The following is a 14,027-nucleotide window of genomic DNA, read 5'->3' as shown; positions in this document are numbered from 1 at the left end:
TCGGGCATTTTGTGAGGCTGCTTTTGCAGATTGATGCAGTGAATGGAAGACCTCAAATTTTCCATTGATCATACAACAGCTAGCAAGTGGAACAAAGACAATGATGGTGATTACCATGAAGACGAAGGTCGTGATGGTGACTGTGCTGCACCATCAGGTGCACAGTGTATAGGATTGTGTAAATGCTCATATACGGTGAAAAGAGAAGGTAAATAGTCCAAACATCTGGTGAGGATTTGGGATTATTTTCTTTTTATAGCACTTGTGCCTCGTAAATAATCATTAAAGCAGCTGCAGCAACTCAGTATGTGTTTGTGGAGACCATGTGAGAAATTGATCTGCCTTCATTAATGTGTGTTTGTGTGTTATTTAAAGATCAAATACGTGCTTCAGATGCTGTTTGACCATCAGCAAATGTATGCTCTCTTTCATCAAACTGAATAATAAAAACCTGATTAGATCCAATGCTGCACAGACAGTGAAGGTGTATTATCAGCTCTGTTTGGGGTTTTGATGTGTCACCCCTCCTCTCAGATGAGAGGTAGAGCAGAGAGCACAGTGAAACCAGAGAGAGCCTCATTAAACTGAGTTTTCCTGCCTCTCTTTTGTTAACAGCATCCTTTCCCCATTTATCTGTTTCAGGACTCAGATTCACTTCACAGTGGCCATTGATTTCACTGCATCAAATGGTGAGTGTTTTGACTACCATCACCCTGCTCTGCTTCCATTTCCGTCCTCTGATGTATGACTATGGCATTTTCCATGAATCAAACAGCGGCCTGGAGTTCTCTAACTGCTTGTAATAATCATTTTTCTTGTTAAACCTTTTTATTGAATGATTCACATAGTCAAGTACGTGTAATTAGATTTTTTAAAGTGGACAGAGAGGGAGAGAAGACATCAATTATAAGCTGCATTTAGAAAAGGTGAAATAAAATGCTGTATCCAGGACAAAGTACAAGCAAACACAAGGCTGTGTGCTTAAGGAGACGGCTCAAATGCCACATTTTGTAGTTTCTGTAGTGACATGGTATATTCGTGAGTAACTGTACAAATGCAGAGATACAGATTGTCATCTATCTCCCTGCTCCTTCTCTAATCCTTTACCTAATGACATAACCTGATGCACCAGATGGTTCGTTCCACAGAACCATCTGGGAAGTTGTCCATGGAAAGTATTTGGAAAGGGTCGGCACTTTCAAAAAATACTTGGCAGGTGATTGGATGAACCATCTGTCTATCGCCGTCCATCATGGGCTAACTTCAACCAATCAAGTCAATGAACAATATGATGTTTCAGGAGTCTTGCCGAAGCCCGTCTGGAGAACAATGAAGCTATTTTTCCCATCGAGAAAAGCTTTCGCTGGTGTTCTTCGCTCCTCTTTCAGTGAGGAAATTACAGTCCCATAGAGAGCTCTGACGCTGTAGCAACATCTACGCTAACGTCTGTAGGAGCCACCATTGTTGCTTTTGAATGAACAGTTGCTGCTCTTGATTTTCGTCACACCTGAACCATGCCCATAGCTGCCAGTACATCCTCACAGGATGCTGACAGGTCCATAACAGCAGTGGTTTGGCCACAAGCTCATGACTTGAAACCTGCCAAAATCATGAAGCTGTCACCTGTCACCACAGCACAAAGACGATATATATTTAATGCTTTATTTCAACAACTTCATTGATTTTTGTAAATATGTGATTATTCTGAATTTGATGGCAGCAGCACATTTCGAACAAGTTGGGACAGGAACAACTTAAGACTGAGATTGTTTGCAAATGATTAAATTCTGTTTTCATTTATGTTTTACACAGCGTCCAACTTTTGGGATTGACTGGGTTGTAAATTTGCTCCACCTTTAGCAGCTGGAACATGAACATGACCTGAAACATCTGAAATGGGCCATTCTGCACAATAAGTGCTTTCACTTCTGTGTTTAAAGTATATTGTGAAGCTTATACTTCTGTTCTTTTGCTTAACTTTTGAAGGTAGAAGTATTACTTTGAGTATTTCTACACTATGACACTTGTCATTCAATAAATAATAAAAATACTTCTTCCATCCACAAGCAGTCAATTCATATCCTTCATATACATTCAAACATTTCAACGTGACCGTTCTCTCTTCTTCCATCAAACTGCATGTGATATTCTGACTGCTATTGATTCATGCCAGTATAAGAGGGAATCGATCCAGAAGTGTTAGCAATTTCTTCACCTCTGTTTCAGAACATCCAATTTAGTCTTGGCTCATTCGATATTTCTCCAGTTGCAGCTGTCATTTCGGTCTTCGTCTCATGGTTTGCATCACTGACTCTGACTTCTCTTGTCTTGGAAGGAAATCCATCCCAGTCCACTTCACTGCACTACATGAACCCGTACCAGATGAATGCCTATGCCATGGCCCTGAAGGCTGTGGGAGAGATCATCCAGGACTATGACAGTGATAAGATGTTCCCTGCCCTGGGATTCGGTGCTAAGCTGCCCCCTGATGGGAGAGTCTCCCATGAGTTCCCTCTGGTGAGTAAACTATGGGGTTATTTCAGACGCTCTTTCAGGTTGTAATTCGTCATCAGTATTTTTAATAGTTAATGTGACTTTTTGTGAAAATACTTTCTGGTCCTTCCAGTGGAGCTTATCTTTGAGTGTGACTGCTTGTTTGTGTTTTCATGCTCTTCAACATGTATGTACAAGTATGTTGCAATATGGATGTGTGCATTTTGAGATGAATGCTGCTACACCTCTGACATGCATAATTCAGAGTGAATTTCATTTACCTTTTATAGTGCAAATTAGGTTCTGTAAGGCTGAAAGATTCTTAAATCAATTTGGCTTCTCTCAGCCAGCTAATGTGCTCTGGCTGCTGCATAGTGCAGCCTAATGAGGAGTCTGTCTACAGGGTAACGTCTGCATCACTCCATGTTTCCATTAAAATTTGCAAATTAAGATTCATCTCACCATATAATTGAAGCCTCATTCTTTCATGCTCTAGTCTTGTAAGTGATTTTTAAAGTAAAGTTACAGTCCTGGCTGAAATATTTGTGTGGTTTGAAATGTGCCTCAAAGGAAGCAACGCTTTGACGCAATGTCTGACAAGCACATCTCTAGAAGCAAAGAATGTTTCCCAAAAGTCAGTCAGCCCTTAAAGAGTAACTCCACGCTCCACATTTTATGATGAAGCGCTAAACCTCTATGGCTTTCAAGATACAAGTCTGATGAACATGTGGTCAAATGTGTCCTGAGAACACACCCAGCTGCTACATCACCTCTGCACATGGTGTGAAATACTACTTAGAGTGATGTCTTTTCATCCAGATTCATCCATAAGTGTGTTCAGCCTGGCTTACCTTCGTTTGAAAGCTGTCCAAATGTCGACAGACTTCAGCTGTCTCACTTGCAGTCTACATTTAGAAATACAAAATGAAATCAGAAAACACTACAAAGCATACTTGGCTATACACTGAATAGCCATACATGTCTTTATTGAACACAAAGACCTTAAACCACAGCGTAGAAAACACAGATGGTATCGCAGAGACTGGCAATAGAAACAGAATCAGCTGTAAAAGAAAGAATATTGTGGAAATTGCCAAAATGTGTATGCAAGTTGTAAACATGAGGGTTTTCCCAAGCATTACAAGTGTTTTTTCACAGTGCGGAGATAAAAACGATTCTGTGTGTGTGCACGCACGCACACACACACAGGCAGCACGCTAGCAAGAGCTCATCACTTCAACAAACTCTCAGAAGTGTAACCACATGGGCAGATTAAGGATGTGAGTGTGTTGAAGACTTAATGGCTGTATGCGTAGATTCAAATATTCTACTGGGAAAAATGAAAATGCTGTTTCTGGTCAAGCACTGTAAACAGGGAGGAGCTCGAATGTGAGAGTAGTCTCCATCAGAGCTGCTTCCCCGCTGCGTTCCAGCTGCATCAGGAGGCTGTCTGCAGAAGATCCACTGGACAAAAAAACAAGGCTGTGTTACATCAAATTCAATGATAATCATTACATTTAGAATATTTTCTGACTGAATTGTGGAAAATTATTTGAAATATTAATGTTCAGGCACTCTTTTTGGTGACAAAATGTGCTTAAATAATTTGGAAATGCAAGCAGATTTCATAAGGCGCTAAATATTGACTGAAAAGAGGGGAAAACTCTGCTTTTCAGTCTAAAGGGTATAAAGTTACTCGATAACTCTCATAGGCATGTTATGGTACTACTGAAAGACTAATTGCTGTTCACATCAACTGTTCATTGTTCTGTCAAGCCCTCTGGTATTCCCAGATTAGAAAAATATAATAGAAAACTAGACTTCTGTTGTTGTTCCTGCTCCATTCATGTTTCCTTTTTGTTTTTCTCAGAATGGCAACATTGAGAATCCGTACTGTACCGGCATGGAGGGGATTCTCGAAGCTTACCATCAAAGCCTTAAGACGGTTCAGCTGTATGGACCCACCAACTTCGCTCCTGTTGTTAATCATGTGGCAAGGTACATGCACAAATACCTGTCCCAGTGAAGATCACAGGGCACAGCCGTTCGTTCTGTGAGAGTCGATCTGTAAATGATCTTCAGCGGGGAGACATGGCTCAGAGGCATTAAGACAGTGAGTGAAGGTTTCTCTGTGGATTCAGCAGAAATGAAGGAAGAATAAACAATCAGCTGCTGGGCTGAGATGAATAGAAATGGTAATCAGGCATATGCAGTGCAGATGCTACGTTGCTTCTCAGACATCCAGTGTGGCAAGAGTTTAAAGGTAAGGTGGTGGGATTGGCAGGGGACTTGTAAATGAATTCACGTCATGTAGCCTTTCAGACACTGTTCAGTAAATGAGCTTTCCTGTCAGTGTGGCACCACATGCTTTAATTCACCAAGTCAAACTTCCTGTAGCTGCAAATGGAATTACTCAAAGTGAATTTTGTCAGCTGTGTCTACGAGTGGGGCTCCATCACATTAAATACACAGCAGACCCGGTTTATTGAAAATGGTCTCCTCAAGAGTAGTGAAATTATAAGGCACAGGTGTACACTGTCCCACCCCCGACCTCGGACTCAAGCTGCTGCTGAGTTCCCTGTAATGATGACTCATGACTTGGCTTCTACTTGAATATTAATAACTCACACTTGGACGCAGCTCTGTCCACTTTGGGCCTGAACTTGCATTTCAATTTCCAGCATTTCCCTGTATTTCTGCTTCGTTAACATTTTAATCCCATTTAGCATTTATCATCACTATATAAACATTTAATGCACAATAATGTTGAATGTCGTAAGCAGATATAAGGATACTTTCTAGCTATTAGGACAGGTTGATCAATGTACAATAATTATAAATAGTTACAACTTTCCTCATAATGGCATATTTTATAATATTAGTTAACCATAGTTTTTTTTTATGCTGTCACTTATCTGTTTATTCACCAGCCTCCACTTTTGTATGTCCACAGGAGGATGTTGTGGATGTTAATGAACACTTAGATCTGCTTACAATTATGTTATCCTGTGTTATAAACCATTTAGTTTATTACATTCCTCAATCTAATAAACTTGGACATTTTATTACCTTTTTTCAGCTAGAACAGAAAGATGTCCTCTCCCAAAACAAGAGGAGACACACAGACACCCCACGCAGTCCCGCTCACTACCCACACATACACACAAGAATAAGGACAAAAGTCCAGACCAAGCGCAGGCTTCTTTTCATGATTTCAAGGAATAGAAATGATAAATAAATAAAAATCTAATAAGGATTTTATGCCCAATAAAAATGTCACATTATGGCTTTGAATAGTCTGGGTTGAAAGCAATTGGGGCCTTTATGCATTTATGAAACTACACTCTCTACAGTCTCTTTGCCTAAAGGGTGCACTATAACGAAAAGTGCAGTAAAACTCAAATACTGAAAATTATTCACAAAGATGTTGCAGACCATTAGAGTGTCTCAGCTATTCAGAACGAGTGAAATAGGTCATCCAGTAAACCAGTGATGAAAAGATTAAAGTGACTCTACAGGACCAGAAACAGATGTTAACATTGAGTGTTGAGCAGTTCCTGTATTTTAACCGTGGGTTGTGAATGAAGCACGAGCAGAAAGCTGATTCGTTAATGAAAGCGGACAGTGTTCTGATGTATTGGATGCCAGTAAAATGTATCAGTACTATGTTCTCATCTATGGAGGAATCTGTAGACTATAGTACAATATTGTGTTTAGTGCTACAGTTATGACTCAGCTAATGTGGTCAAATGTCTCCCGTGAGTGTGGCCACTGTTGTCAGGGATCAGATGAGGAAGACAAATGTCTCTTTAATCTCCTAAACACTGGTCATCACTCTTAGCTTTGTCATTCACTTTGATTAAAATGTCAGGGCTTCACAGTCAAATTTACCTGACTGCAAGCGAGAGTGAGGGCCGACCTCTGACCTGTCCTTGGCCCTCATGGTGATCTGCCACGTTCTTCTCCCCTCCTGCTCATCAAGTCTGGTCAGTCGAGTGCACAGCAATCAATACTGTTCTGAAAGAATAAGACTGCAGCACTTGCATAAACAGTTTAATAAATTATTCATAGCCAGCAGCCAGCGATGGGCGATTGAAACTAGGCCACACTCACTTTGGTGTCTCTGATGGGTTTCGTAACAAAGTCTGGATAGACCTCTGAGACGTGAAGAGCTATGCAACATATTTTACGTCTTTACATGTCTATATTGAGCTTTTGTGCTGTATGCTGGGCGGAGGGGGAGTTTGTGTCTGAAGATCAGAAGTTTTTTTTGCAATCTGTGACACAGTGGTTTCTGCTCTGCTGCTCATACATTTTTCTCTCTGCTTGAGTTTTCTGTGAATCCGTGAATGTAGTCTGCACCTGTTTTCAACTTTGCATTACTTCAACATGGCCTGTGTGTCTTAAACTGCTCGGTGCTGATGATTCCTCTGTTTCAGGTATGCAGCAGCAGTGCAGGATGGATCTCAGTACTTTGTCCTGCTCATCATCACTGATGGCGTCATATCCGACATGGCTCAGACAAAGGAGGCCATAGTCAATGTAAGTGCTGCTGTGACACTGCCTTCACCTCTCTGTCTCTCTCCACTCTGCAGGGCACCGGCATTGCAGGTGCTTTTAGCGTACTGTGGCCCTTCTCTCAAGCTTTTTGTTACTTTGAGGGGTTTATAAGCCAGTGGCAGTGGATTCGAGGATTTATGGGATGTTTTCTGCTCCACTTGTCTCACCCCTCTGTGCTCTATTTGTCCAATATTTTTCCTTTTTATTGAGACCCTCAGGGGGCTGAGGGGCTCAGCTGAGATTCACTCCCAGGTCAACAGGTTCACTTTATTAGAGGCAAGGGTCTTATCCGCTGCACCATCTTCTCACTCTTTTGGTCAGATTTTGTCTCGTGTTCCTCTTATGCGTATGCTGTGTGCTGCATATGTTTTGTGTCAGAGATGGAGTCTTGCTGCAGCGGTGAAACACTCAGTGAGACGTCATCGCCCTCACAGTGACACGGTGCTCTGACCCCCAGCAGACTGGGTTTAAAGGGAATTTGCGACTGTTAATCAAACCATTCGAACAGCCACACCTTCCTTTTAAGATCTTGTCTGCTGCTCTGCACTGCTGAACCCGCCGTGTCCTGCTGCCACCTCCTGCCTCTCAGTTTGGACCTGGCTACTCTTTCCTCTGCCCACAGAGCAAAGGACTGAATGACCTGCTTCACTTGGCATTTAGCCATCCCTTTGAGATGAATCATGATGAAAGAGTTATATCCAACACTTGTGTCTGCACTTTTGGTTTCTCACTTGTGCTCTGTGATGCTGTGGTGTATCTTTAGAGATGTCTTAAAAGATTGCATATAGCAGAAATTTATTGGTCATACTACAGGTGCAACTACTGACCAAACTATTTTAAAATCAGTGTTTATCTGGTTTCCTTCTTCCCCAAACCAGCACATCTTAGCCCTTGTTGACACATCTAACAGGACAGCCTCTGCAGCCATCTTTCAGCTTTCGTTTTTCTTTTAGCTCCACATTTCATTTCAGGATCTTAAATTCTAAAAGAGGGTCTCTCTCTGACCTGGTTGGCCATAATATGAATTACTTTGTGCCCAGGTATTAGATTATGTCCCCGGGTGTCCGTTTGTTGTGTAGACAGGAGGGTGGCTTGACCAGTAACTTCATAAAATCCATGAATATTTTAGGATTTAGAGACACTCATAGCTGCATTCTGAATCAACAAAGCAAGTGTTTCACCTGTCTGGCCAACTTTGGACTGAAACCTAACCCCTAAAAGTTGTGTGCCAACTAGAGGAGATACTGCCTCTGAATGTACTTATTTTGTCACAAATTCCCAATAAAGCCAGCAGGTTAAATATATGTTATTAGAATTAACTATGCCTATGTACCCTGGATGCTGTATAGTCTTGAAGCTGCTACAGCGCCTGTATTTCTCGCTGTTCTCCTGATTAATCTCTTCAACACCACGGCCATTACAACTCTTGCTGTACAGCCAAACTTTGTTTATACTCAGAGACCAGATAGGCTCGCTTGATTTGGGGGAAATGTGTATTAAATTATGCATGAGAAATCTAGAAATGCTTTCATTTTTATTTAAATGACTCTTGTAACTAAACCCCTCCCTGAATTCTAACCTCTGCTTCACTCCGACTTTAAGAGGGAATTATTGTTGAATTTTATTATGTAAATAGAAGCACAAAGCAAGGTGGACTGTTCGCATTTGCACCGGAAGCATCTTTCTACCAGAGACACTGAAATCATTATAGTTTGAATCCTCTTGCCTCTCAGTTAATGTAAACAAAGGGGGAGAAAAGCTGGTAAATTCCTTCAAAAATCAATGAAATGCTTATTATGAGAACAGGTAGCTTCATTGTCTCTATATTTATTGTTGTTCTGTGCAGTGAGAGTTATGCGAGTGCTCATACAGATTGATGGAGTGAGATCCCCTGAGTGACTTTGCGATACAGGCAAAGTAACAAATGATGTAGACTGAATAATTCAGCTCTGGGTGGAGAATCTGATCTGGCATTTAGAGGTATGTGCTTGTGGGGTCTTGTGTTGCTGGAGAGGGGCAAACAGAATGCATGTATTTTGTGTGGGAGCAAGAGGTCATGAGGAATGAGTCTGGTGTGGGGAAGATAAAATGGGAAAAGAGATGGAGGGGGAATAATAATAGTGAACATGGAGGGGGTGGTCCTCCTCTGTCTATTTACTCCTATCTGTGACAGGCCTCTCCCCTCGGGAGGTTTTTCCAGGAAAGCTGACCTACTTTTACCCCTGTCAATGCATTTCTACCACAAGCATACCATATATCATTCATCCATGTTGAAGCCTCCACATTCTGCGCATCAGCGCTGTGGTTTAGGTTCATGCAGAGGAGAAACCTGTGTACACCTCAGCCTCACTAAATGTTTATGATGCAGGTTTAGGTTTTGTTTACATTGGAGTTAAGTAAGCAGGACATGTAGCTTTTCTGCTCTGATGCTGACAGTGTTTGAAGCATTTCTATACGAACACATCATGAATAAATAATATTAGACTGAGTGATGTCAGTGTGTAGGATACAGTAAACATCTTTTATGAATAAAGAGTTCGACCTCATGTTTGTATGTGTTTTTTTTACTTGTTTTTTTCTTTTTCTGCTTATTTTTCGAAGTCGAGAACATTGACTAATCTTGTGTACTTGGTATTCTACGTTGTAAAAGCAGTTATAGCGTACGCCATGTAATAGTTTGCTCAAATATTCTGATGTTGTAACAGCCTTGGGGCCCCTGAGTTGAATACCCAAACTATGCAATAGTATATGATGTGAAACAACTGATGAGACTGTTATGATGCCACGTAGCATTGATGTTTATATTATTTTATTGTCTCCATTCTTGTTTCTGTCTCCGGCGTTTCTGCAGATCTGTGCTTGCAGATTAATGCTGACTGTGCAGAATGAGAAGTGTGTTGTGAGAAAGCCTCCATACGCTGATAAAAAGTCTGATGTCAAGTCTTTTTCAGAAAACACAGTACGTGTTCCTGCAGGCATCTGAGTGACTGTTTGTTCTTCTTGTTCATGACAGGCAGCTAAACTCCCCATGTCTATCATCATTGTTGGAGTTGGCCAAGCTGAGTTCGATGGTGAGAACAGGAACTGAAGTTCTCCAGGGGACAAATGTGTACAAAAAATAACCAAAAACAGTGGAAACCAGTTTGTGGTCTGTTTGCATCAGGGATGATTTGTTTTACCCAGGCTTGCCCCAGAGCATACAATGATTGTGCATCTTCTCAATTCATACTGTGAAAATATATTTTTTTATGAGATCTTTTTTCATAAAGCATCTTTTCTCTGTAGCCATGGTAGAGCTGGATGGTGATGACATCAGGATTTCCTCGCGGGGGAAGTTGGCGGAGAGAGACATTGTACAGGTGAGGTGTTTCTGTTTTGTGTCACTCTCAGCTTCTTACGGCTTCATTTTTGCACTTTAAGTGGTCAAGCTTATAGATGGAACATTGGTTGTTACAAACAAAGACATCTCAACTACAGCCGGATAGTGCTGAAATATGGTATGGAGAGTAAGATCTGAGAAAATCACCCTTTTTGATTTCCTTTCATCTTGTGCTGCAGTCACAAGATGACCGTAGCACAAGATGACAGGCAGTCATCTTGATACACACCTTGAAATTTATTAAACATATTCACGCTGCTCAGAGGATGAACCCCTTGCATTTTGGACACCCCATGAGTTTTCTTATCCACACTCGACACTCAACCCAAAAAGTGAACTTAATACACAAAATATCAGAGGAACGCATTATGATTAAACTTCCTGTGCATGTTCTTCATCCTCAGAGGATGAACCCCAGTACTTTTTGGTGACCCTTTGTCTTTTATTCTTGCACCACAGTCAAGCTAAAACACAAACTAAAATGCAGTTCTCTAAAGCATTAAGGGGTCATGACGTATCCCATGAGTACATGCTTCCTCAAAAATCACACATGGAGTCTATGGTGGCTCCAGACATGCCAGTAACCGGATGTGCCAGACGGGTCGCTACACAGAACCATCTGTGAAGTAGTCCATGAAAACTGTTTGGAAAAGGGCGGGCGCTTTCAAAGAAAACTTGGTGATTGGATGAACCATCTGTCTATCACAGTCTCATTTCTGCCAATCAGATCAACAAACCACATGAGTTCCTCATGGGACCCTGATTGGTCTGAATGACTGTGGTTTAGCTACAAACACATAACTTGAGGCCTGGCACGATAGGTATCAGCCCACGTGATCTCGTGCCATCTTGTGACTTTGCGATCTCACAGGTAAACATGACACAAGGCAAACTCAAGAACTGTTCGGTCGGTTTGGGCCGCTTGTGTTTTCTCTTCCAAGATTCTGATGTCGGTCGAGATTGCTGTGAGGGTGGCTTTCAGGAACTTCAGATATCTGCTGTATTTCAGGAACAAATGTCTAGCGAAGCCATCTCCACTGCAAAGCGATTGCATGACAGTAATGAGTAATAAGACAAGGTGAAATAGAAGTTACGTGAATGTAGCTCCAGTTAGCTCCAGTAACTGTGTAGCCCAAGTTGCTCTGTACCACAAACACAGCTTCTGTGGAGGATTTAAACAAAGTCTGGGCTGATCATGTCTGATGCATCCGTTTGCTGCTGCAGTGACGCTATCAGCGTGTTTGCTGTCATTTGTTTGTCATTTCTTTCATGTTGTCGGGTAATGGGGATGATAAGGGCTTTACCTGTTACATACATGATAGTTCTTTTCATAAAATCACAGATTTCTTTCCCATGTCACAACAGTTTGTCCCGTTCAGAGACTACATGGACCGCACTGGCAACCATGTGCTGAGCATGGCGCGGCTGGCGAAAGACGTACTGGCGGAGATCCCTGATCAGCTGATCTCCTACATGAAGAGCAGAGGCATTAAACCTAACCCCGTCCCACCGGCTTACTCGACCGTCGACCACCCCCAGACCAACCCCGTCTGAACCACACACAGCTCCACGGTGGTGTGGACAGGGTCGGCATTGATGGGAATCCGCCTCCACAATGGGAAATGGAAACGCTTTCAAGGCCCTTTCATAAATATTAATCCGGCTACATGAAAAGATGATGAGACTCCATTTTGTTTTGGAGCAATAAGACTGTTTTGGGGGATGCTGCTGATGATCAGGGATGCTGCTGATGATCTAAGTGTTTGAGGATGAGAGCGCTGAGAGGAGTCCGGCGTTAAAGGGAGGTTTTAGTTGTTTGCTGTCAAACCTGTCAAAGTGGTGATGTAATGGATAGCAAGTAAACCAGTAGAGAGAGCCTGTTTGAAGGCATAAATATATTAGACTGTGCCAGTGTGTATCATGTTTGTGATACCTTTTGGAATCGATGTGTGTTAAAATAGGACATCATGTGTATACTAATTTATTTATTTATTTATTTATTGAAGAAATTATTTATTCCTTTGAGGGGGTTTTAAGGGAGGGAATTAAAGTCATATTTCCCCTGTAGTTTTCCATCTTATATTTTGTGACCAGTGTAATAAAAAAAAAAATCCCCATTTCTACTTTGATAAGGACTGTAATATAAAAGCATGTGATAAAACCTATTAGCAGTTTATGAACCAGTCTCATTGATGGATCATTTTTGATTGCAAGCCGTTATATAGAGGACCTGCTGTGAGCTGTTGCCATACTGATTTTCCAGCATCGTGTCTTATACTGTACGTATTTCTAATGTTAGTATTACAGAATGCACTAATTACCATCCAAATAAAAAGCACAAAGGTTCTAATGTTAAAACCTAAGCTGAAAAACATTATTTAGAGAGATCCGACAGCTACCACAATGAAAATAATGGAAAGGACCCCACATTATGTTATTAGGTCTTCCACCATTGTTTTAAACAGGATGTCAAGAAGAAGAATGTTTATAAGGAAATGGCTATACTAATCTCTTGAAATTCATTTATCATAAACACAGGATTTGTACAGAAACATAGATGAATAATTCAGAGCACACGCTCGCTGTCCCTTGCTGTGTTAGTGTGCAGAGAGGTAAATTGTACTGCATAAGTCATGCTGCCATGTCTCATTTGTCATCTCGCTGTTTGTGTTTCTTTCCATTATATTTGTTGTGGTTACCGTTTATTGACTGGGATTCTACTCGATACTTTTAAAGCACCCTACGAATAAACTTTTGATGTCAATTAATATCCATTTTAACAGCCCCACCCCCCCCAGGCAGGAGTATGAGATGGCATCGAGTGTTTTTTAAAATGATCTAAAGAAAACAACTGATTGCACAAAACAAACAAACAAACAAAAAAAAAACATGAGAACAACTTTTCTGGTTCATTCTGTGTCCTGTGTGTGCTTTGAGTTTACTCTTTCAAATTAATTGAGTGTTTCCAGAAAACACTGTTTTACACTAAAGCACAACAGCCCATTTTATAACAAAACATTGGGAAACCATATTAATACCTAAGATACACCTTCAGAGTTTTGTTACGGGATTTAATTCAAGCAAATTTTTGATCTATTCACATTTGTTCGCTGCATTTCCTTTTAAGTGACTGTGTACAAAGTTGGTACAGACAGTTACAGCCATTGTGGCCCAGTTGTGGACATCCTGATTTATCTATTTCTAACGGCCATCATCTTCATTAGTATCTATCAGTCACTCAATATCTCGATCCAAATGTGCCTATTATATGGAAACATATCCAAATTCAGTTACCCAGGTGTTACTCTGCCAGCAGCAGCAGGTCTCATGTTCAACATGTACACACAGAGAAAATGTTAGTGATGATGAGGACGAGGACGCTGTCTCAGCCGGTGTTGTGTACTTTTTATACTTACTGCTCTTCACTAATGATCTTTGAAATAATGGAAGTTAACAGTGTCGCTGAGCCTTGTTGTACAATATTCAAAGTCAAGACTTGTTTACAATTCAACTGTGGCTACTTACATTGCCTCAAGGAAAAAGTAAACATTCATGGGTTTCATTAAGAAGTGAGATTATCTTTGGTTTGTTGTGT

General features: G+C 41.1%; 1 protein-coding gene across 3 annotated transcripts in view; it reads left to right on the top strand.

The window, feature by feature from the left end:
• Nucleotides 1–13,293, top strand: part of cpne5a (copine Va) — a 69,756-nt gene extending 56,463 nt beyond the window's left edge. For all 3 annotated transcript variants that reach the window (XM_070968533.1, XM_070968531.1, XM_070968534.1), the window contains 7 exons: nt 643–689; nt 2,336–2,517; nt 4,364–4,491; nt 6,933–7,035; nt 10,067–10,124; nt 10,339–10,412; nt 11,798–13,293. In XM_070968533.1, the coding sequence (XP_070824634.1) occupies nt 643–689; nt 2,336–2,517; nt 4,364–4,491; nt 6,933–7,035; nt 10,067–10,124; nt 10,339–10,412; nt 11,798–11,986 (781 nt within the window). In that variant the 3' untranslated portion in view covers nt 11,987–13,293. The remainder of the gene's footprint in view (nt 1–642; nt 690–2,335; nt 2,518–4,363; nt 4,492–6,932; nt 7,036–10,066; nt 10,125–10,338; nt 10,413–11,797) is intronic.
• The last annotated feature ends 734 nt before the right edge of the window (nt 13,294–14,027 follow it).

Source organism: Chaetodon trifascialis, chromosome 8 (genome assembly GCF_039877785.1).
Source record: "Chaetodon trifascialis isolate fChaTrf1 chromosome 8, fChaTrf1.hap1, whole genome shotgun sequence".
Taxonomy (NCBI): domain Eukaryota; kingdom Metazoa; phylum Chordata; class Actinopteri; order Chaetodontiformes; family Chaetodontidae; genus Chaetodon; species Chaetodon trifascialis.
The sequence above is the reverse complement of the archived record's forward strand: the minus strand, read 5'-3'. Positions and strand labels throughout refer to the sequence as shown.